The sequence below is a fragment of the Aquarana catesbeiana genome, linkage group LG02 (genome assembly GCF_042186555.1).
Source record: "Aquarana catesbeiana isolate 2022-GZ linkage group LG02, ASM4218655v1, whole genome shotgun sequence".
NCBI classification, from domain to species: Eukaryota; Metazoa; Chordata; class Amphibia; order Anura; family Ranidae; genus Aquarana; species Aquarana catesbeiana.
Window position 1 is genome coordinate 529,557,124 of NC_133325.1, and position 25,682 is coordinate 529,582,805.

A 25,682-nucleotide genomic window follows, 5' to 3' on the forward strand; every position below is an offset into this window, starting at 1 on the left:
TCCCGGCTGCAACGATGAGAAGCGCTCTGATGGTGGAGTGTTTTACGACAGGAGCGAATGTTTCATCGTAATCTTCACTGAATTTCTGGGCAACTAGTCTGGCTTTGTATTTGTGGATATTCCATCTGCATCTGACTTTACTTTGCTTCCTATAGCTTTGCGGTTAGGAGGGAGCTCTATGTGTGTCCAGATTTTATTTTCTTGAAGCGACTCTAATGCCGCGTACACACGGTCGGACTTTTCAGCTACAAAAGTCCAACGGACGCTGACGGACTAAAGCTGGCTGGTAATCCGATCGTGTGTGGGCTTCTCCGGACTTTCAACGTACTTTTTTAGCCTCAAATCCGACGGACTTTAGATTTGAAACATGCTTCAAATCTTTACGTCGTAACTACGACGGACCCCGAAGTCCGCTCGTCTGTATGCTAGTCCTACGGACAAAAAAACGACGCATGCTCATAAGCAAAAACTAAACGGAAGCACTCGGTCTAGTAAAACTAGTGTTCGTATTGTAGGTAGCACATTCATCACGCTGCAAAATCTGTGATCGTTGAATGCAGCGCATTTTATTTCTTCTTTACGAATGCTCTAAAGAACGAAGGTGTTTTGCTGTTCATATTCAGAGTTCTCCCAAACTGATTTCTGGATTCTTTTTCTCTTTTTGATCTCATGAATGATATAGTATGCTTTTTAAAAACAATGTTTCCATACTAATAATACTTTTTACCTTTTATTTATTTTTTTTTTTTAGGTTTGTAAAGTTACCACAAAGAACCCATTATTCTAGTTTTGTTTTTCTAGTGCTTATTTTTTAGTTTTTAGATAAAGTTAACCCAAAGCACCGTTTTTGGTTATGTAGATTTTTTTATTTTCAAGACTTACCACTTGAACATTATTAACATTAGTAATGTATTTTTGGTGTTGTTTCAAACTCAATGAGATTGTTGTCCCTTGTTAATTTAACATTGTGTGTAAAATCAATGATTTAAAAGAAAACACATAAAGTCTTTTGCTAAACTCAAAAAAGATCCATTTGTTCATGGTCAAATTAAAATAAAGAGGAAGTCAACGCTGGAAAAAGTCGGTGTACAAGAAAATTGGGATCTTGAGGAGTCCATATAAGAGGGAGCACAATCTGGTCCAAGAATCCCAGAGATCAACAGCACCAGCAGATGATCTAGATGTCCCCAGACTGTGGTCCTACAACAGCCTGCGTCTTCTGTCAGACCAGACTGAACCCAGGTCATCACTTTCTTCTCTTCCCTGCAGCCTTTCCTCCACGCTGCTCTGCAGCCTTCCCTGCAGCCTTCCCTGTAGCCTTCTTTGGAGGCTGTGGCTGTGGTGTTTCAGTTGTGGCAGGAGGAGGAGGGGGGGGCTGCCTCATGTAGTTGTGTGTTTCGGGTTAGCGTGCCCTGCAGCCCCTTCTGGATAGTTTCCCCAAATAGGCGCTCGCAAATGAGACGCTGCTCCCAATCCATTTGAAGAAGCCTGCTGGCTAAGTAGCAGCCATAGGACTCTTCTGCTTCGGGGGGGCTTCTCAAAAAACGGGTGGCCTCTTGCATGAGGCGCAGGGATGCCTCCTGTGTGACCGTCCCCTTCCTGGCCCTTTTTTTGGGAAGGTGGAGGGGAAGCACTTGTGATTGGGTCATGCTCCTACTGGGCCCAGCCACCTCACTTGGCCCAGCCACCTCACTTGGCCCAGCCACCTCACTGGGACCAGCCACCTCACTGGGACCAGCCACCTCCTGCCTGACACTGGGCCCAGCCTCCTCCAGGATGATGGAGAATCCGCCCTCCTCCAGGCTGTCCATGGGCCCGGTCTCCTCCTGCCTGCCACTTTCCACACATTCCTCCTGGATGGACTCATCCTGTGTATAAAAAAAGGACATAGTTTTATTTATTTATTTGGGGTTCATCAATGACACACAATTTGCTTCTCATGACTAGCAAATTCAATGTGAATACATCTCTTTAATAAAAGAGTCTAATCAGACACCCTAATTTTTTATAGCAGGTGCCAAACATATTTAGCCACTCCTGTCAATTGATATGTATACACAATTTTGAGGCCAAAATTATTTTAGACAATTATAACATCCAGTTAACATCATTAATATTAGTACAGTAAATATTTGTTAATATAATTTACCTGACTCCAGATGGTCATATCCGGTTCATCCAGGATGGAAGACCCAGCTTGCTCCTCATCAGCCTCTGCTGGGGTGGAGGGAAGGGTGGAGGGAAGGGTTGAAAGTGATGCCCTAGCTTCATTCTGGTCATCAAGAAAACGGAGTTGATTGTAGTACCACAGCCTGGGTACATAAACATCATCTGCTGATGCTCCTGATCTCATTGATTCCTGGATCTTCTTATGCTCCCTCTTATACATATTCCTCAAGACCCCAATTTTCTTGAGCAATGTCTCCATTGTTGCTTCCCGGGATGGTCGCCTGGACAAAGGACAGAAGTCTCTCCAGCGTTGACTTCCTCACATGCTTTGCATAATACTGAGGGTGTTTCACCTCCCACAAATTCCTCATCTCTCGATATTTAGATATGAAAGCTGTAAGGAACTCTGGATCCTTAAATAGGGGATTCATTATATCTGGAAAAGATAAAGTCACAAGACAAAAAACACTTATTATTAGGTTTCTGCTAACCCCTCATCATCTTCTCCCTATGTAGGCCTCATCAATCTATCAAGCCATATAGGCCGCTTGCTACAAAGTCATGACCTAAAACCAAAAAAAAAAATTATTTAAAATTACCTTCGTTTTGTAACGTCCTGGTCCACTATCACCTACGCACAGAATGTACGTACGACACGTGCGCAAGGCCCCTCTTTATACACTACGCATGTGTGAAACTCCGCCTGCGTCGCCCGCCCCTGACGTTCGAAATTAACTCATGTTCTCCGCCCCCTAATTCGACGCACAGAACGTACGTACGACACGTGCGCAAGGCCCCTCTTTATACACTACGCATGTGTGAAACTCCGCCTGCGTCGCCTGCCCCTGACGTTCGAAATTAACTCATGTTCTCCGCCCCCTAATTCGACGCACAGAACGTACGTACGACACGTGCGCAAGGCCCCTCTTTATACACTACGCATGTGTGAAACTCCGCCTGCGTCGCCCGCCCCTGACGTTCGATTTTAACTCATGTTCTCCGCCCATTTTTAGTTACGGCACGTAGTGGGGTAAATAATGGCGGAGACACCTGACATGTTGACTACCTCAGGTAGCGAAAAAAGCCCGGAGGCTGGAACGTCAACCAGATCTGTGAGGCCTAGATTTAAGGCCTCCAATATGAGTTTTGAAGAGATGGTGGAGATGGTGGCCATTCTTCAAAAAAAGGACTATGATGGGAAGTATGGGCCGTACGCACGGCCAAATTTGCGCAAGGCCAAAATAATGGCAAAGGTGGTGGACACTTTACAGGCTTCTTTTGGGGTCCAGCGCTCCAAGGATCAACTTCGCAAAAGATGGTCTGACCTCAAGCTCAGGGAGCCGGATCAATACAGACGGATCCGTAAAGTGCTTAAAAAAAGTAAGTACTTGTCGTGTTTTTCTCTTGTGTTTATTACCTTGTATACTGCTCCATGTGCTTTTCCTTCCTATACGATTTTTTTGCTCATCGTTTCAAACGATCTTTTAATAAACCTTGTTACATATCTATAGATATATCTATCTATATATATGTGTGTATATATAGATAGATATATAGATATATATATATATATATATATATATATATAGATATAGAGAGAGAGAGAGAGAGAGAGAGAGAGAGAGAGAGAGAGAGAGAGAGAGAGAGAGAGAGAGAGAGAGAGAGAGAGAGAGAGAGAGAGAGAGAGAGAGAGAGAGAGAGAGAGAGAGAAATGTAAAACATTCTTTTGGAATATTTTAAGTTATCTTTTTTTTTTCTTTACATTTAGTTATATATTTAGATTTTGTTCCAGATATAGAGAGAGAGAGAGAGAGAGAGAGAGAGAGAGAGAGAGAGAGAGAGAGAGAGAAAAATGTAAAACATTCTTTTGGAATATTTTAAGTTATCTTTTTTTTTTCTTTACATTTAGTTATATATTTAGATTTTGTTCCAGATATAGAGAGAGAGAGAGAGAGAGAGAGAGAGAGAGAGAGAGATCAAAAGATTATTAACTATATTTCGAGATATTGATATCTAGATATCTATCTATCCGATATGTCTTTATAATTTTAAATATTGAGGTAAAATAGGAACTCTACACAAACCACTTCACTCCAAATGTTTGAAAATTACTATGTACTAAAATATCTGTGTGCTAAGTAGATTACTAATTTTTTGTTTCACATAGGGGAAAATTCACTCAGCCAACAAGAAGACAGTCCACCCCAAGCCAAACAACATGATTGGGAAATCAGCCCAAGCCCCACTGAGGATGTGGAGGAAGGAGAGGTGGGCGACATGGGCACCCCACCAGGTGAGTGTCTGACACACCAGCTTACGGTAATCTATGCATGGCTGTCTTTTCTTTAATGTAATTTTTCTACTCTATTTTAGGGGATCTGGTTGTGCTTGATTCAAGCAACAGTGCCCCTCCCGAGGATGTGGAGGAATTATGCTACATGGGCACCCCACCAGGTCAGTGTCTGAGACAACAGCTTTATTATGGTAAGGTAAACTATGTATGTGTGCATATTTCTAAACACATTTTTTGGTTTCATTCCACTTTAGGTACAAGAAGTGACTATTTCACCTCAGACAGTGCCCAACGGCTAATTGGTCAAATAATGGCCTGGAATAAGGAGATCGATGAAATGCGTAATCGGCTGGATCGTATGCAGCAGGAAATGAAGGACATGATTGATGTTTTGGGTAGAATCTAAATGCCCTTTTTGAAACCCCAAAACATCGATCATGTCCTTCATTTCCTGTTTTGCTGACCCCATTCTGGGCCTTCTCTTTTTTTTTTTGGCTGAACATATATGGCTGTTTAACATAATTTAAAAAAGGAGGGCTGTTTCTAGAAAATACATAAAAAATCCACAAAAAAAAAAAAACTTGATTTTATAAAAACCAAAAAAAAAAAAAAAACTTGATTTAAAAAAACAAAAAAAAAAAAAAAACTTGATTTTATAAAAACCAAAAAAAAAAAAAACTTGATTAAAAAAACAAAAAAAAAAAATAAAAAAAAAAAGGATTTTAAAAAACCAAAAAAATAAACAAAAAAGGATTTCAAAAAAAAAAAAAAAAAAGCCTGTTTGCGAAAATCAAAAAGGCAAAAAATTTTTTTTGTGGATTATGTAGAAATATTTAAATATAATTATATTTTTGCAAATTATTAAGATATCATGATATTTTTGTCTATGAACATTTTCTACTAAATGCATAACTGAATGCATAACAACGATTAATAAAAACATCTCCTTATAGGAATTAAATAAATGTGTGGTTTGTTATTTCAATGCTCAGTATCAGTTTGGTTATAATTGTAAAAAAGTTGTTTACAGTGGATATGGAGCTTATTTAGACATTTAAAAGGAAAATACAGTTGGCACTACAACTGCTCGACCATAACCTAGGAGAAAGCCCAAAAGAAAGGCAAGCAATAAATATAATTCCAGATTTCATCAATATTTTTTTTTTATTTAAAAAAATTAAATATCCTGGCCCATTGCAATGGCCCCCCTACCCATAAAATAATTAACATATTGCTGTCTAACTTGACGGGCACTTTGGGGGGCCAAGCCAGTACGGACAGTATCCAGGCCCGTAAGGTTGTCATCTATAAGTCCGGCCTCAGGCCCAACTGTTCCTATATAATTTAGAGAATGTTTGTGTAAAAAGTTGTGCAGAATGCAGCACGATAAAATGATAAAATTAAGTTTGTATTCCGCCAAATTAATGGATGTTTGAAACAGGCGGAACCGGCTGGCCAGAATTCCAAACGCATTCTCAACCACTCTTCTAGCTCTGGCCAGCCGGAAATTAAAAACCCTCCTCTCCGGGGTGAGGGTTCTTTGGGGGAATGGCCTCATGAGGTGCTTGCTCAGAGCGAAGGCTTCATCGGCAATGAAGACAAAGGGGAGTCCTTCCACGTTATCCGCATCAGGTGGCAATCCCAGGCCACCACTCTGGAGACGCTGGCAGAACTCCGTCTGGGCAAATACTCCTCCATCCGACATCCGGCCATTCTTCCCCACGTCCACATATAAAAATTCATAGTGTGCCGACACCACCGCCATTAAAACAATACTGTGGAACCCCTTATAATTAAAATAGTATGACCCCGAATGGGGTGGTGGCACAATGTGGACATGTTTCCCATCTATAGCCCCTCCACAATTGGGAAAGTCCCAACGGCTGGCAAAATGGGATGCCACAGTCTGCCATTCCTGTGGCGTTGAAGGAAACTGGGGAATCAAACAAGAAAACCAAAATCATTAATTTGGAAGCTAACATTGCAAGAAAATTATACAATTAAAAACATTATTCCCCAGCATCAGTATAACATTAAATAATTTAATTCTTCTGGAATAACTAATATGGAAAGGCACACTTATCAGATTGCTCACCCCCTCTGATGGAACATTGATTACATTTTAAGGGGTTGTGAAATCCCTAAAAAAGATTACTTTTAGGACACGCAGGAATTTAGGGACTAAAAAGGCTACAAGACTGCAGTTGTCGCACTCTGCAGGTGCAGTTGCTAACCAGCTTACAGTAAATGAGGTAAGGTAAAAAGGCATTCATGTTGCAAGGAGTACACAATCACATGCAAGGGCAATTAATGAAAACACTTTGTGGCTTGCATATGATTTGATGATGGAAATCAGCAGAGCTTCTGCTCATTTACTAAAGCACTGGAACAAATGCACTTGTAGAGTGCACATGCATTTTGCAAAGTGCAACATATATTTGCTTTAGACAAATCAACACCACAGAACATTCAAGCAAATTTTTACGAGGGTGGGGTTGGGAAATCAAGCTAATTGCTAATTATAAGCACACTAAATACACTCAAACAAAATACATTCAAAATGAGTAGACTAGGTGGATATGTTCCCATCATTGCATGCTGGGGAGGTTATTGAAGGAAAATATACATGCATGACAAAAAATAACAGGAAAAAAATCCAGCATGTGTGAGGATAAAAAGGGGACATTCACACTATATTGCAATGATGGTAAGTAGTGTTTGAAGCAAGAAATACATTACATTATCAAAGATTACATAAAAGAACATGTGATGCTAATAAAAGAAAAATATCTTACCTTAAATATAGTCCTTCTGCAGGACCTGGATGATGGCAGAACAGGTCTCTGGGATAATGATCCCCAGAGCCTGGGGGGAGATGCCTGTCGAGAACTTGAGGTCCTGCAGGCTTCTCCCTGTCGCCAAGTACCGCAACGTGGCAACTAGCCTCTGCTCCGGAGTGATGGCTTGCCTCATGCAGGTATCCTGCCTGCTGATATAGGGGGTCAGCAAAGCCAACAAACGGTCAAAAACGGGGTCCGTCATCCGGAGAAAGTTCCTGAAATCCTCAGGATTATTCTCACGGATCTCACGGAGCAATGGCATGTGACAGAACTGGTCACGCTGGAGCAACCAATTCTTGGTCCATGAACTCCTCCTCGCCCTGTTCATGGACTGGTCTTGGTCTGAAGAATAAACTACAGCACCAAACACATACAATGCACGAGCTCGACGACGAGTACGTACAGGTAACATGGTTTCAAAATGGTCGGCTGGTCAGAACGCACTAAACAGAACGCACTGAAGAACAGCAAGGCCTGTGAAGAGCGACCTGAAAATCAGGAACGAGCGGACAATAAAACAAAGATTTCTCAATGCCAACTGACCAAACGCACTGAAAAGCAGATACAAACCTCACACGCACAGACTGAACAACAGTTAAAACGAACTGAAAAATACGAGTCTCACAAGCGCGAATCGTCTCTCACCAAACTTCTACTAACACGAGATAAACACGAGATTAGCAGAAGGAGCCCAAAGGGTGTCGTACGGGCTATTGAACTTCCGTTTTATAGTCTCGTCGGACTTGGTGTACGTCACCGCGTACTAGGCTGTCGTACTTTTGTGTGGTCGTGTGTAGGCAAGTCCGGTCGTTAGAAAGTCTGCCGCAAGTCCGCCGAAGGTACGCCGGAAGTATGTCGGACAGGCTGTCGGACTTTTGTAGTTGAAAAGTCCGACCGTGTGTACGCGGCATAATTCTTCTTGTGCTCTGTTTCTCCATTTATTGGCTTCATGTTTTGGGTAGTTTTTCTTCCCAGGATGTTGGTTCAAGTATGCTGTGTGTTTTGACAGTGTATGACAGCTTTTGGGGTGGTAAAAAGGTTTAGCCCAAGTGGATCTTCTGCCTTCAGGCAGTTCAACAGTTATCTGGTGGGAAGCTTGATTTAGGCATTGTGAGTTCCACCTCTTCCACCCTGCACAGGTTCGCTTTGATCGACCCTTTCTTCTGGTTTGCTTGGCATATTCACTTCACAGCTTTCAGAGATCAATGTTTCTGGTGATGGGCTCTCACCAAAATAAACACTATGGCTTATTGTCACTTTCTCAGTCTTTGGGTGTAGGATTCTGGAACCCTTAGTTTGCTTGCTGTAGTCTACTAGAATGCCCTCTATGGCTCTGTTCTCCAGCTTGGATTGTTTCTCACTTGGAATACAGGCATATGCTTTACATCCAAACACTCTGATGTGCCCTATGCTAAGCTTTTATCCATGCCACATTTTGAATGGAGTACTTTTTTTTTTTTTTTAATTCTTTATTTTATTTTTGAAAGGTAATCATATGAAAACACAGATACATTCCGGAAGAAACGTATACACACAACAATAGTCTCTCCCATGGCACTCAAAAGTACGGTAATTTTATACATAAGAAAAACTTACGTTATCCATGGGGTACCCTCAGTTTGTAGAAGTATAGGGAGATTCTGTATGACACATGACCACTCTTTTAACGGCAAAATATCGTATTTTATATAGAAAGGAGGGTAGCATGGATCACTTCGATCCTGGGGTCAGACGACCCAAAAAAAAAAAAATGGGGGGGGGGTGAAAGAAGAAGAAAAAGGGGAAAGGGGGGGGGAGTGGAGATGCATGTATCTCCATCCAGGCTCACCATTCCCGTCGGGGCAACACGCACGGTCGACGTATCGTGGGAGGTTAGACCATAAGCGCATTATATTGAACGGAGTACTTTTAATGGCTTTTGAGGGTAGTCTGTTCTGTAGGTAGGTTTCAGTCATTACTGCTTCTCCCCAGTACTTGTGAGGTAAGTTGGCATCTGAAAACATACACCCGTCCATTTCTATAAGAGTGCGATTTTTCCTTTCTGCTACACCGTTTTGTCCAGGGGCCTATGGTGTGGTTGTCTGGTGTACTATTCCTTATGTCTTCAGGTTATGAGGCCACTTTTTGCTTATGTATTCTCCCCCATTGTCGGTGCGTATTATTGCTGGTTTCTGTTGGAATTTGTTGCTAGCCATGGCAATGAACTCTTGACGTTTCTCTGATGTTTCATTCTTGTGTTTCATCAGATAAGCAGTTGTATACCTGAAAGTCAGTAGATATCTGTTCCTGCTTGACATGGGAGTTTTCATTGGACCGCATACGCCACTGTGTATGAGCTGCAGGGTTGGGTGGTTTTTCTTTGAGAAGCCTGTGGAAGGGGAGCACATGTGACTTTTGCTTCAATACAGCACTTGCATTTCATGAGCACTTTGCAAGGCAATATTGTCAAATCTTCTGATAAGCCTCTCTTTATAATGTCCTGTATGCTGGACTTCTGTGCCCCAGCCACCTAAGCCATAAGTAAATAGATTTGCTGTGTAGGTCATTAGAGACTATATTGGCTTGCTGGTTTATGGTGATGAGCCTGTACAGATGATCATCCAGTTTTCCTTTTGCAAGGAATTGCTTATTATTGTGAATTGTCCCTGGAACTTAATTGTTAACTTAATTAACCATTTCCGGACCGCCCGGCGTCAAAATATGGCGGTACTTTGAACAGGAATATTGTTGTTAGCTAGCTGCCATAACCCTGGTGTCCTCTTCTTCAGCGGGCAGTCCTCTTTCAGGAAAAAGTGGTCTCTGCGGATTCGCAGCAAAATCACTTTTATCAGCGACGGGAGGGGTCCCCTCTCCCGCTGTGCTCTGGTGCCCTCCGACGCTTACCGGAGCCGCTGGCAACGGCAGAGGTGATCGGATCCTATGTCCTCTGTGGTATGGATCTGAGTGAGGGGAAGATGGCCCCCACCCGGCTCTATACCAATGCAGGGTGGAAGCTTCCGTCCATAGCTCCTTAAGCAACATTTTTTTTTTTTTAAACCAAATTTTTATTTTTTATTTTTGTATGCATTTTAGTGTAAATATGAGATTTGAGGACTTTTTGACCCCAGATCTCATATTTAAGAGGTTCTGTCATGCTTTTTTTCTATTACAAGGATTGTTTACATTTCTTGTAATAGGAATAAAAGTGATAGAATTTTTTTTCAAAAGAACAGTGTAAAAAAAAAAAAAAAAAATGTTTTAAATGTGCCCTGTCCCGCTGAGCTCGCGTGCAGAAACGAACGCATACGTGAGTAGCGCCGCATATGAAAATGGTGTTTAAATCACATATGTAAGATATTACCACAATTGTTAGAGTCAGAGCAATAATTCTAGCCCTAGACCTCCTCTGTAACTCAAAACATGCAACCTGTAGAATTTTTTAAATGTCACATATGGAGATTTTTAAGGGTAAAAGTTTGTCGCCATTCCACGAGTGGGCGCAACTTTGAAGCGTGACATGTTGGGTATCAATTTAGTTGGGGTAACATCATCTTTCACAATATAAAAAAAAAATGGGATAACTTTACTATTGTCTTACTTTTTATTCCAAAAAAGTGTATTTTTTCCACAAAAAGTGCGTTTGTAAGACCACTGCGCAAATACGGTGTGACAGAAAGTATTGCTACGACCGCCATTTTATTCTCTAGGGTGTTAGGAAAAAATATATATATAATGTTTGAGGGTTCCAAGTAATTTTCTAGCAAAAAAAAATATTTTAACTTGTAAACAACAAGTTTGAAAAATAGGCCCGGTCTCAAAGTGGTTAAGTGACTGGTCCTTTTTACAGCGAAAACAGGCTCTGCTTTCTTTGTTGTGCCTTTGTACCTTTGTACATCTTAAGAGCTTTGTCATCTTGGTGCGTATTTTCTTTCCTTCTGTCATATTCATTAATTCCCCTTTGACATATTCTAGCGTTAGGAACAATTGGTAAAGAACAAGCGGGACTTTAAAAGGTATCAAAATAATATGCAAATAGATTTATAAAAATATTAATTTTATTAGACATCCGTTTCTTTAAAATGACAATAAATGTTTTAAAAGGCATAAAAATTCACATAGCATGTGCAACCACTTCTTACTCTACATGTTGCGCTCATAAGAGCTTCCTCAGGAGATTTTAAAGGGTGCATGAAGTTAAGTACTACAAAAGAAATGAACAATAATGAATTATAAACCATTCTCTGGTTTAAACAAATTTAATAAACTGAATGAATTTGTTAATAGAAATACTGTTGTATCCTTTTCCTCTTTTCACCTGGCTACATATAGCCATTTCTCCAAACTGATTAGTTAAATAAATACTTATTAATTGTTTATGTTATGTTTTTATCTAGGAAATGCTGTGCTGTTTGTTCATATATCAATGTATATGATGAGCTGGTACGGTATGCCGTATCCTCAGATGCAGATAAAATAATTTGAGATCATTAAGTATCGTAATCATGTTTTCATTTATGACTGGATTGACTGGGTTGGGGGACAAGTAACCATACGGACGGCCTGGGCACTTACTGCATCAGTATTAAACCAATCACTTATGTTTTGCTCGGGCCCATAAGCGCTATTAATAGGTGCATGTTTAATTCCTCTATAACAGCTTTATGACTAGGAGCCAGTTATCTGATCCTCATGTCATATACTGAGAGCCCTTTGCCTGTTACGCTAAGGGGCAGATTGGATATTTGTCCGCCCATCCCCTCTGCCTATCTGGCAATTATGGACTTTCCAGAGAAAATTGAGTACTGTCCGTGATATTTTTTTTATTTGCACTAACATACAATTTTTCAGGACAAGCGTTCAGGGTATGTGCCCTTCTTCAAGGTCCAAGCTTGGACCTTGAAGAAGGGGACATACCCCGAAAGCTTGTCCTAAAAAATTGTATCATGGACAGTACTCAATTTTCACTGTCACAATTGCACTAATACAGCTACAATCACATCAATTATGGACTTCCAAAATGGCGAATTGTGACCACGTCCGTTAGCGTGTGAGGTCACATGCTCCGCCAGAGTTCCAGTCATGCGCAATAGCTCTGTCAACACGTCCTGGCCCCGCCGGTGAGATCAGACGCTGGCGGGACGGGGAGAGCTTAAAATGTGGCAGTTCGCCTCTATGCACTGACAGGGAATCCTTGTTACAGAGAGAGTGTATGTCTCTCCTCTCTTTCCCCCTTCACAGCAAGCTCTTCCTTGAATTTTTGGCACATGCAAGTACCCTTTGCTACAATATGCTCACTCGTTGTATTCTGTTGTGGAGGGGGGGCTCGGGCTTTACTGGTCAATATTTGCCTTGCCTTTTCAGATTAATTCAGGTATCATTGCGAACAAAAGCATCTGGTAGGCATGCATTCTCAGCTCGTTATTATTATTTTTGCAAAATGTATACAATCATGATTTATGATGTGTTATGTAATCTTTTTAACACTATTGTCACAATAATCTTCAAGTACAATTATTCATAATTGTTCATTTCTTTTGTAGTTCTTAACTTCATGCAGCACTTTCAAAAGCTCATGAGGAAGCTATTATGAGCGAAACATGTAGAGTTATGCCCCGTACACACGGTCGGACATTGATCGGACATTCCGACAACAAAATCCTAGGATTTTTTCCGACGGATGTTGGCTCAAACTTGTTTTGCGTACACACGGTCGCACAAAGTTGTCAGAATTTCCGATCGCCAAGAACACAGTGACATAAACCACGTACGACGAGACTAGAAAAGGCCAGTTCAGAACCAAGCGCGGCACCCTTTGGGCTCCTTTTGCTAATCTCGTGTTGGTAAAAGTTTGGTGAGAGACGATTTGCGCTTTTTCAGACTCGTGGTTTTCAGATCGTTTTCTGCTGTTCAGTTTGTGCTTGTGGGTTTGTATCTGCTCTTCAGTGCGTGCAAGCAAGCTACGCGTGACTTTGTCATTGCGTTCTTGTTCGTTCGTTACTGTTTTTCAGGTCGCTCTTCACAGGCCTTGCTGTTCTTCAGTGCGTTCTGTTACTTCGTTCTGATCAGCCGACCGTTTTCTAGCTATGTTGCGTATACGTACTCCTCGTAGAGTTCGTGCTGTGCGGGGGCTTGGTGTTTGGGTCCTGACCTTGACACAAGTCCAGTCCATGAACAGGGTGGGGAGGAGTTCATGGACCAAGAATTGGTTGCTTCAGCGTGACCAGTTCTGTCACATGCCTTTGCTCCGTGAGATCCGTGAGAATAATCCTGATGATTTCAGGAACTTTCTCCGGATGACGGACCCCGTATTTCACCGTTTGTTGGCTTTGTTGACCCCCTATATCAGCAGACAGGATACCTGCATGAGGCAAGCCATCACTCCGGAGCAGAGGCTCGTCACCACCCTGTGGTACTTGGCGACGGGGAGAAGCTTGTAGGACCTCAAGTTCTCGACAGGCATCTCCCCCCAGGCTCTGGGGATCATTATCCCAGAGACCTGTTCTGTCATCATCCAGGTCCTGCAGAAGGAGTATATTAAGGTAAGATTTTTATCCTTTAATATCACATTTTATTGTATATAATGTTTGATAATATATTGTATTTCTTTCCTCATTCCCTAATTACCATGATTGTAATATGCTGTGAATGTCCCCTTTGTCCTCATGCATGCTGGATTTTTCTGTAATTATTTTTGTTGTCCTTCATACATATTTGCTTTCACTTACCTCCCCAGCATGCTCTCCTGGCCCTATATTCACCTCATGTAGTCACTTAACAATGTATTTTGTCAGCTCCATAGTAGTGCTTTACCCCAAACACCCCCTAAAATGTGTTGAAATGTGATTTGTGCGTTAAATTCAGGCAACGTGCCAGAGGCTTTTTTTGGGGGGTCCCCAAATCATTTGGAACCCTCCCTCCCCCCAACTGCTAAGTCAGCTGATACCAATTCTCTATCTATCCTCAATCATCTATCTGCTGACTTTGCCAAACCCATACACACTATACCCACCTCTTTTGTGGTCAGATTTATGGATGAATTCCCCAAAGCATGTAGTGCAAGGGCCTGCCTGTATACTTTCAAATGGTACTGTTAAAAGTTTTTGTATACTATTATTATCTAGATAGGTAATAGCAGAATGTCCAAATGTGCTCAAATGTGTACAGTGTGTATTTATATCTTTGTATTATGACACTTCTTACCTGTCCAGTGGGCTGCCAATAGTGTAACTAAGGAGGGACTGTTCAAAGTAATACACATTATTTATGCATTCATCTCTCAATGAAGTGGAGAGGGTTACCTGTCCAAGAGCTCCCCCCCTCTATAATGTTAGAAATGGCCCATGGGGGGGGGGGGGGAATATGATAGGTGTACCTTATACTTTGGTCTTTCAAAATTCCCATAAATAAATGGTATCTTGATGTTGGCCAATAATGTTTGTGTCTAATCTGCTTTCCCTGTTTATGTGCAAAATGACTAATTTTTTTTTTCTTCCTCCACAGTTTCCTTCCACGCCACAGGAATGGCAGACTGTGGCCTCCCACTTTGCCCAGCAGTGGGACTTTCCTAACTGCGGAGGGGCAATTGATGGGAAACACGTCCACATCATCCCACCACCCAACTCGGGGTCATACTATTATAATTATAAGGGGTTCAATAGTATTGTGATGTTGGCAATGGTGTCGGCTACTTATGAGTTCCTGTATGTGGACGTGGGGAAGAATGGCCGGATGTCCGACGGTGGAGTCATCGCCCAGACGGAGTTCTACAGGCGTCTCCAGAATGGCAGGTTGGACTTGCCCCCTCCAGAAGACAATGTGGAAGGACTCCCATTCGTCTTCATTGCGGATAAAGCCTTTGCGCTGGGGGACCATCTTATGCGGCCATTCCCGATGAGGACCCTCACCCCGGACCAGAGGGTTTTTAATTACCGGCAGAAGAGTGGTGGAGAACACGTTTGGAATCATGGCCAGCCGGTTCCACCTATTTGTTACACCCATACATATGGCGGAGTATAAACTGAATCATATTATCCTGGCATGCTGATTGCAGACATTTCCTTTTGTGCACCCAAAATAATTATGTTCAGGATTACTAATACTTTACACAAAACTTTTCTTTTTCATAACTGTTTTTTTTTTTTTTTTTTTACAGTAGTAACATAATTTGCCCTTCCTGTTAAAGGAAAGGTCACAAATACCATTTTTCAAATTAATCTGTGAGCAGATGTCCCATATTCCCTTTATTTCCAATTAGTGAATTTTCTCAAGTTGTTTATCTTTAAAGCAATAATTTTTTAAAAACAAAACAGTACCAAAAAGGTACACATTGGAAAGATACATCTTTGCTACCAACATAACCCTTTTTCTTACAAAATGTGGGATAACCTTTCCATTCCTTGGATCTTCCCCATTCACCCATCTACTAACAGATCCTTGTAGATGCCACAATCACAGGGTAGCCAAAAATACCATGCATTTCGTGCTTTTGCTCCATGTAAGATTACTCCTATTCCAGACCTTTCACTTACCCTTCTTCTGTCTCAAACATGAAACACACTGTATTCTTCGTGCTTGCAAATATGAGATGTGATATGAGATACGCTCATCTTTCTCAACCACAGAAAGACCAACATGTGAAAATAGCTGGGCTTATCCATGTTTGCCTATTCCTCCACAGCACTAAAGCAGTGAGGTAGCTGAAACTATGCATGTCCAGTTACATGTTCCCCACAAGGGCAGTAAGTGAAAAACCCAAAGGAAAATTTTTCTTCAAGGCTAAGGATTTCTTGTACCTGTGATGGAGTAGTTCTTGAATTTCACGTATTCATCTATGTCTCCATGCTTTATTTTGTCCAGAAATCACTTTGAAAAACACCCCCCTAGCATTCCTAGCCATGGCCACCTTGAGTAAGGGCACATGATTTACAGTTTTTCACAAAAGTGAGTACACCCTTCACATTTTTGTAAATATTTTATTCTATCTTTTAACACTAAAGAAATGACACTTTGCTACAGTGTAAAGTAGTGAATGTACAGCTTGTATAACAGTGTAAATTTGCTGTCCCCTCAAAATAATTCGACACACAGCCATTAATGTCTAAACTGCTGGCAACAAAAGTGAGTACACCCGTAAGTAAAAATGTCCAAATTGGGCCCAAAAATGTCAATATTTTGTGTGGCTACCATTATTATTACATGAAGACATGTAAAAAAAGGTTAAAACAAGAAAATATAATATATTGTACCTTCATATCCATTTACTAGCAGCCTAATGTTGATTATGTTGAATGTTAATGTTAATGTTAATGTTGAATTTGTTCTGCTTTATTTTAGCTTGACAGAGTCTTTATAGGACAAAAAGGGGTCCAAGTAGCTATAAAGAAAAGTATCATGCTTCCACTCATCTTAAAAAGTGTAATGTCTCAGTTTTCAGTGTTTTTTTTTTTTTTTTTTTTTTTTTAAGTCATGTTCACAATGACTGTTTTTTTGTCAACAGGGTATCAGCTGGTGCAGAGGTTCTGTTCTGCAAAGAAGAGTGCACAGTAGCTATAGACACAGGAGCAGCTTACATCACTGGGCCAGCTGGCTCAGTATCTGTCCTCATGAAAGCAATTGGGGCCACACAGCTCCCTGAAGGAGAGGTAATCCAAACAATATTGAGCTTGTATAAAAATGGGTTCAGGTATTTTACCATATGAGAATATTTCCTTTACATGAAATTACTAATTGTAGTTAGCATACCTAGACTCTATATTTAACGACTTCAGCCCCAGAAGGTTTTACCCCCTTCATGACCAGGCCATTAAACTGACAACTGCACGTTCATGGGACGCTGTACCCAAACAAAATTTATGTCCTTTTTTTTCCATAAATAGAGCTTTCTTTTGGTTGTATTTGATCACCTCTGCGGTTTTTATTTTTTGCGCTATCAACTAAAAAAGACCATCAAGTTTGAAAAAAAAAAACAATATGTTCTACTTTCTACTATAAAACACATTAAAAAAATGTAAAAAAATCAAATTTCTTCATCAATTTAGGTCAACATGTATTCAGCTACATGTTTTTGGTAATAAAAATCCCAATAAGTGTATATTGGTTGGTTTGCGCAAAAGTTATTGCATCTACAAATTATAGGTTATTTTTATGGCATTTTTATTTTTTCTAGTAATGGCGGCAATCAGCATTTTTTTTTTTTTTAATGCGGGGCTGTGACATTGCGGCGGACAAATTGGAGACAAAGTGACATTTTTTGAGGACCAGTGACACTAATACAGTGATCAGTGCTAAAAAAAATGCACTCACTGTACTAATGACAATGGCAGGGAAGAGGTTAATATCAGGGGTGATCAAAGGGTTAAGTGTGCTCCTAGGGAGTGTTTTCTAACTGTGTGGAGGGTGGCTTACCTGGAGGAAAATAGAAGTCTGTGTTTCCGCTTAGAAACACAAGATCTCCATTTTCCTCTCTGACAGAACGACTTGTCTGCCTTGTTTACATATCGCTGCCAATCACTGCAGGAGCGGGTCGCTGGTGGTGCGCGCCCGAGACCCCGAAGAGGAAACAACGTACAGGTACCTTTATTCGCGGAGTCGGGCCGCCCTGCCTCAGTAAATGTATGGTGGGCGGTCCGGAAGCGGTTAAAGAAAAAAAGCTTCAAATACTCAAAAAATTTTAAATATAGGCATGAACGTATTTAACATTTATGGAAATTAGGGATAGTCCTGATGTTTAAATCGAACGTAAGTTTGACTCGAACATTTGTTGGCTGAAGAACCAAACATATGGGGCGTTGGCGGCAAATTTGCCGCAGAGCCAAAGCATGCACCAGACCTGCATGCTTTGGCCAATCACAGCACAATCTGCTGTAAGAGCTCAGGGTGCTAAGTTCAAATCCCACACTATATAAGGCTGCTTACACAGTGGCCGTATGTAGTGTGATAAACCTGGAGTTTGAGAGAACTTGAGCTAGATTAGGCTGGTTAGTTAATGGCGTGCAGGCAGTTTAGTATACAGTAAAACCTTGGATTGCGAGCAACGCTGTTTATGTGGGTTTCACAATACGAGCAGTTTTAAAAAAAATCCTGACTTGATTTGCGAGCGTTGTCTCGCAAGATGAGCAGGAATCAAGCCTCTGGGGTGTTTAGTACCGCATGTAGTCAGAGGTGGGGGGGGACGCCAGAGACAAGTGTTTCCGAGTGTCTCTGGCGCCCCCCACCTCTGGCCACATACGGTACTGCATACACTAGCAGTAAAACTGGAACGAATTATCTGAGTTTCCATTGATTCCTATGGGTAAACTCGCTTTGATAGACGAGTGCTTTGGATTACAAGCATGTTTCTGGAACGACTTATGCTCTTAATCCAAGGTACTATCTATCTATCTATGTATATTGTGGTATTGGGGGTTGTTTAGCTCAGTGTAGAGCTTACCAGTGAGCTGAGTCTACGCCAGATATGCAGTTTAAGGGCTTTTTTGGCCCATGTTTATTGAAGTAAAAGAAAAACAGTCCATCCAGGATTCCCACACAGGGGTTTCTTCCACAAAGCAATAATGAAATAAATGAAAAATACTGAGCCACCTGGCTCTCTGGTCAGCACTGCTGTTCAGGCGTTGACCTCGGTCCTCGTGACCCTGTAACTGTGTCCCTGTTTGGTACCTACACTGTACCTCTGGTGACTCTCTCTTACAGCTTCCTGGCTTACATTATTGCCACACGGCTGCTTCAGGCCTGTAGCCTAGGCCTTAGGTCTGCTCCTTAGAACAAAAGGGTTTCTTTGAGTTAAGCTCTCTCCTAGCTTACTCCTGATCAGTGCCTTGCTGCTCTGTCACAAAGTACATCTGCCTCCTGCAGACATCCATGCTCTGGCTGCACCCATGCAGCCACTGACTCCTGAAGAGGAATGGGAGTCCACCTGACGTTTACGTAAATGGGTGACCCTGCCCCCCTCTGACAACACGGGGAAAGCCATAGGGAAGTCCCCATGCGTCAGAGGGGGGCAGGGTCACCGTGTGGCCCCTCCGTTATATAAGAGCTGTCACCTGAACAGAAGCGTCACACAGCGGGAGACTCCCATTGAGGCGAATCAGAGGATGAAGCGGAGAAGAAGAAGCCGGAGGAAGATGCCGGACAAGAAGACCGGAGGAAGAAGCGGAGGAAGATAGAGGAAGAAGTGGGAAAGAACAAGATGGAGGAAGAAGAACACCAAAGGAAGACCAAAGAGGATGGAAGAAGAAGCGGGGAAAGAAGAAGACATTAATAAAGGAATTGTCAAAAACCGTCTATTGTCTTTTTTTTAACATTTTTGACACTTTTTGTGAAATGGTAGGGGTACATTTGTACCCCATTACCAATTCACACAGGGGGGGCCGGGATCTGGGGGTCCCCTTGTTAAAGGGCCTTCCAGATTCCGATAAGCCCCCTGCCCACAGACCCCCACAACCACCGGCCAAGGGTTGTGGGGATGAGGCCCTTCTTCCCATCAACATGGGGACAAGGTGCTTTGGGGGCTACCTCAAAGCATCCTCCCAATGTTGAGGGCATGTGGCCTGGTACGGTAAAGGGGGGTGCTCTCTCGTCCCCCCTCTTTTCCTGCGGCCTGCCAGGTTGCATGCTCGGATAAGGGTCTGGTATGGATTTTTGGGGGGGGCCGTGTCATTTTAAAAAAAATGTTGGCGCGGGGTTCCCCTTAAAATCCATACCAGACCCTTCAGGTCTGGTATGGATTTTGACGGGGACCCCCACGCCAATTTTTTTTTACATTTTGGCGTGGAGTTCCCCTTAATATCCATACCAGACCCGAAGGGCCTGATAATGGACTGGGGGGGGGGGGAATCCACGCCTTTTTTCAATTATTTTTTATGTACAGTATCTCACAAAAGTGAGTACACCCCTCACATTTTTGTAAATATTTTATTATATCTTTTTATGTGACAACACTGAAGAAATGACACTTTGCTACAATGTAAAGTAGTGAGTGTACAGCTTGTATAACAGTGTAAATTTGCTGTCCCCTCAAAATAACTCGACACACAGCCATTAATATCTAAACCGCTGGCAACAAAAGTGACTACACCCCTAAGTAAAAATGTCCAAATTGGACCCAATTAGCCATTTTCCCTCCCTGATGTCATGTGACCTGTTAATGTTACAAGGTCTCAGGTGTGAATGGGGAGCAGGTGTGTTAAATTTGGTGTTACTGCTCTCACTCTGTCATACTGGTCACTGGAAGTTCAACATGGCACCTCATGGCAAAGAACTCTGAGGATCTGAAAAAAATAATTGTTGCTCTACATAAAGATGGCCTAGGCTATAAGAATATTGCCAAGATCCTGAAACTGCGCTTCAGCATGGTGGCCAAGACCATACAGTGGTTTAACAGGATGGGTTCCACTCAGAACAGGCCTCATCATGGTCGATCAAAGAAGTTGAGTACCAATGCTATGGCCGTGTTGGTGGATCGGCTCCATCATATGAAGCACAGTCCCATGTACTGGCATATACTACAGGAAAGTATAGCTTGCTGGAGAATTGAGGCTGACACGCTGGAGTGGTAGTGCAGGGCTGAACAATGCTGTCAGAGGTTATATCCAAAATACCTCCCTCTTACATAAAAGGGAAAATCTCTCGTTTGTAGTAAGTGTTCCTTTTGGAATAGTTTCTATCACGAAGACCTCCAGACATTTGATATCTTTATTGTGAAAACGCTTAAAATGCCGGGGGACGCTGTGTTCGTCGCAACCCTTAGCAATAAATCTGCGATGGTCTCCTATTCTTGCACTTAGTGCCCGAATGGTACGACCCACATAAAAGAGGCCACACGGGCACCGTAGGACATAGATCACAAAATCTGTAGAACATGTAATGAACTGCCTAATTTCATAATTCTTCCCTAAATTGGTAGTGATGATCTTGGTACCATGGGTGATGAATTGGCAGGTTAGGCATCCTCTTTTTTTTTGCACTGGAAAATGCCTTTCCTGTCATTAAATAGTACCTAATATCCAAGGGGGATCTAGTTGGCTTGTTTGACATTTTGCTCGGTGCCAATATATTTTTTAATAGTGCGAGCCCTCCGGAAGGTGACCTGAGGTACCTCTGATAATACTGGGGCTAAGCCTTGGTCTAGCAATAAAATTTTGTAGCTTTTTTTTATTATTCTGGAGACAGATTTAAATTTATCATTGAAAGTTGAAACAAACCTCACTGTGTGGTTTTTGTTTGATTCCTCTCCAAACGCTTTCCTTCTAGGGGGAGGGTTCATGTTGGACCGAAAAGCTTCATTAATTAGCTCACATGGATATTCTTCAGGGGCCCTTGTTTTATATAGTCCTCCACTCTAGAACAGTTGCGTCTTAATCTATTAAATTGTCCTCTAGGAATGTTACTTTTCCAAGTGGGATGATGACAACTTCTAAAATGAAGGTAAGAATTGCCACTAGTGGGTTTTATGTGGTTTTTAGTAATGATCTTATTTTGATCATGGGACAATACTAGGTCCAAGAATATGAGTTTGTGGGGGTCCAGAACATGTGTAAAGGATAAACCAAGGGGTTGGCGTTGCAATGGGCCAAAAAGGTCAGGGCCCCCACTCCATATAAGGATCACATCGTCAATGTACTGTCCAAAATACACAATGTGTTCAGGGAATGGATTGTTGGCCCAAATGCTGTCCTCCTCTCAAAGGCCCATGGTAAGGTTGGCATACACCGGGGCAAAATTTGCCCCCATCGCTGTACCCTTGAGTTCTACTAATTCAGTGTCAAACCCAACCAATTTGAATAAGGTTACACCCACCATTACCATTCTAGATCTCACCCCCTTCCCATCCCTATCCTCTTCTTCCCTGCCTGCACCACTTATCCCATCTAATATGTTGCATGAGACAGATTTGGTCTCACCCCCGATCAATCAACCTCATGTATCATTTAATATACCAACCTGTAATAGGTATAGCCCTCTATCCCGTGATTTAGAGGACTATATTTTATTAGGAGCTAGGCCCAAGTCCCAAGTAAATACCGATGATTGCCCTTTACAGGACTCTAACAGCCAGACAACATCTCCCAATAGTCTAAATTTTCAGGTAGTGCCTCCAAAAGGAGCCCACAAAGAAAAAAGAAAACAGAAAACTAGAAGAGGACGAAGAGGAGGAACCGTTAGGAATAACCAACAAAAAAGAGAGGTCAGAAATAACACAGGATTTAGTACAATAAAAATATACAATCTGTCCTCTCATATTCTAACACCCGCTGAAGAACTATTGCTCCAAAAAAGTTTGGGTTTCTCCCCTTCAATAGGACCAAACAAGGTCAGCCTATTTAAGGATTTACACTGATTCATACGCTCCCTTACATTAATACGCCACTACACTCCAAATCCCTAAGCTAATCACAAAGTTATGACTGATAATAAATCTATTTGTGCTCCCCCACCAGAGACTTTATCCTCCACTGAACATGATGAAGAAGTGTTCAAAATCCTCGAAGATTTATGGGCTGAGGGCCACACAGAGGCACAGACATCTCCACCTGGCAGGCAGATAAGGGAGGCAGTCTTGTAGTACAGAATCATGTGGACTATATTAAAGAAACCAACAGGTTGCTGGCTGATACTGACACGTATCTGAAATTACGGACTGATCCTTTACCAGAGTTCCAGTTGGAACTCAGAACTTTGGTACAAGAGGCATGGGGAAACTGGGTGCTTTACCAAGAAAGAGCGACAATTTATGTTGCCATCAGAGTGTAGCACCCTGTATTTCTACCACCTCCCTAAGATTCACAAATCACTAGTCAATCCACGGGGAAGACCAATTGTGGCAGTACTAATAGTTTTTTAAATGGTTTATCCAAGTATATCGATTTTTGTTTACAACCTCTGGTGAGCCAATTACCCTCGTATATTAAGGACTCAAATTAAGCGATCGAAGCCCTCCAACAGTATACGTGGGAAGAGGAATATCGGTGGGCATCTTTTGACGTCACCTCCCTCTATACATCTATACCCCACGAAGTGGGCTTAAAGGCTATGCAACATTTTTTATCTAAAAGCGGTGATTTTAACTCATAACAATCACAAATTTGAATCCAGGTTACTGAGTTTTGTCTAAAACTAAACTATTTTTGGTGAGCAGTTTTATTTACAACGTAAGGGTACAGCAATGGGGGCAAATTTTGCCCCGGTGTATGCCAACCTTACCATGGGCCTTTGGGAGGAGGACAGCATTTGGGCCAACAATCCGTTCTCTGAACACATTGTGTATTTTGGGCGGTACATTGACGATGTGATCCTTATGTGGAGTGGGGGCCCTGAGCTGTTCCCCTCCTTTTTGTCCCATTGCAACGCCAACCCCCTTGGTTTATCCTTTACGCATGTTCTGGACCCCCACTAACATATTCTTGGACCTAGTATTGTCCCATGATCAAAATTAGATCATTACTAAAAACCACATAAAACCCAGTAGTGGCAATTCTCACCTTCATTTTAGAAGTTGTCATCATCCCACTTGGAAAAGTAACATTCCTAGAGGACAATTTAATAGATTAAGATGCAACTGTTCTAGAGTAAAGGACTATATAGAACAAGGGCCCCTGATGACAAAAAAATTTTAAGAAAAAAAATATCCGTGTGAGCTAATTAATGAAGCTTTTCGGTCCAACATGAACCTTCCCCCTAGAAGGAAAGCGTTTGGAGAGGAATCAAACAAAAACCACACAGTGAGGTTTGTTTCAACTTTCAATGATAAATTTAAATCTGTCTCCAGAATAATAAAAATACTACAATATTTTATTGCTAGACCAAGGCTTAGCCCCAGTATTATCAGAGGTACCTCAGGTCACCTTCCGGAGGGCTCCCACTATTAAAAAATTTATTGGCACTGAGCAAAATGTCAAACAAGCCAACTAGATCCCCCTTGGATATTAGGTACTATTTTAATGACAGAAAAGGCATTTTCCAGTGAAAAGAAGAAGATGCCTAACCTGCCAATTCATCAACCATGGTACCAAGATCATCACTACCAATTTAGGGAAGAATTATGAAATTAGGCAGTTCATTACATGTTCTACGGATTTTGTGATCTATGTCCCGCGATGCCCGTGTGGCCTCTTTTATGTGGGTCGTACCATTCACGCACTAAGTGCAAGAATAGGAGACCATCGCAGATTTATTGCTAAGGGTTGCGACGAACACAGCGTCCCCCGGCATTTTAAGCGTTTTCACAATAAAGATATCAAATGTCTGGAGGTCTTCGTGATAGAAACTATTCCAAAAGGAACACTTACTACAAACGAGAGATTTTCCCTTTTATGTAAGAGAGAGGTATTTTGAATATATATGTTTGACTCACTTGCCCTCAAAGGGTTAAATGAAGGATTAGAAACATGCAGTTTGATATAGAGCCCTTTCATCATGTATTTTAATTATATTTTGCCTTCATTGTGTATTTAATTTTATGTTGCTGGATCCCCCCTCCCTCGTTTTTTTTTTTTCTCAGATGTTATATGTATGACACTAGTATCCTCTGAGCAATGAGGGGTTAACGACAGTGGTTAGTTTTAGCCAACCCCTCAGCTCAGTAGAGTTGTACCCGCCCATTTAGATTATTTAAACCTCCTTAGTTGTCTTTCTTACCTTGACTATGACAAAGCGCTGGTGCACGAAATGCGTCGTCAAGGCAACAATTTTACCATTATTGGATTATATAAGATTTATTTATATTTATTCCAGTATTTGACTCCCACCCCCTTGCAACCTCTGGTGTTGTTCAGCCCTGCACTACCTCTCCAGCGTGTCAGCCTCAATTCTCCAGCAAGCTATACTTTCCTGTAGTATATGCCAATACATGGGACTGTGGGGCATATGATGGAGCCGATCCACCAACATGGCCATAGCATCGGTATACACTGTATGCGAAGGAGCTGATCTACTGACATTGCGGCAGCATCAGACCAGCCTGTGTGCGGAGGAGCGATCCCTCAGCCGATCCATCCCAGTCACGCCGAGTCTTCCCCCTCCTTGAGTCAGTGTCTCAACTGGACTGACGTCACTGACATTCCTGAGTCAGAGCTCCTCTGCTTCATCCTGCCGTATGCGATTACAGTGCCCTCCCTCCTACACGCTGGATTGTTGGCTACACGTGTGTGAGCAGGCTTTCCTGGGACCAAACCCAAGCAGCATTACAAATGGCTGATTCACTCTCCAGCTGATCCCTCTCTCCCCCCTCCTTCCATTGTGGCGAACAGTTTTAGAGTGAATAGCTCAACTCCTCGTTGCTCAGTGGATTGCCGGAGAGTATGTAAGCCACCCCCTCTTTTCTCATGTTTTCTGCAAGTGATTCAGACTGTATTTTTACCACTTGTCATCATTCATCACTATTTGTCAGTTCTTTGAATAAACTTATT

At 41.9% G+C, this 25,682-nt stretch overlaps 1 protein-coding gene across 2 annotated transcripts in view; it reads left to right on the top strand.

Moving 5' to 3' along the window:
* Positions 1 to 25,682, top strand: part of REN (renin) — a 713,915-nt gene that overhangs the window by 580,702 nt on the left and 107,531 nt on the right. For both annotated transcript variants that reach the window (XM_073615843.1, XM_073615842.1), the window contains one exon: positions 16,778 to 16,922. In XM_073615843.1, the coding sequence (XP_073471944.1) occupies positions 16,778 to 16,922 (145 nt within the window). The remainder of the gene's footprint in view (positions 1 to 16,777; positions 16,923 to 25,682) is intronic.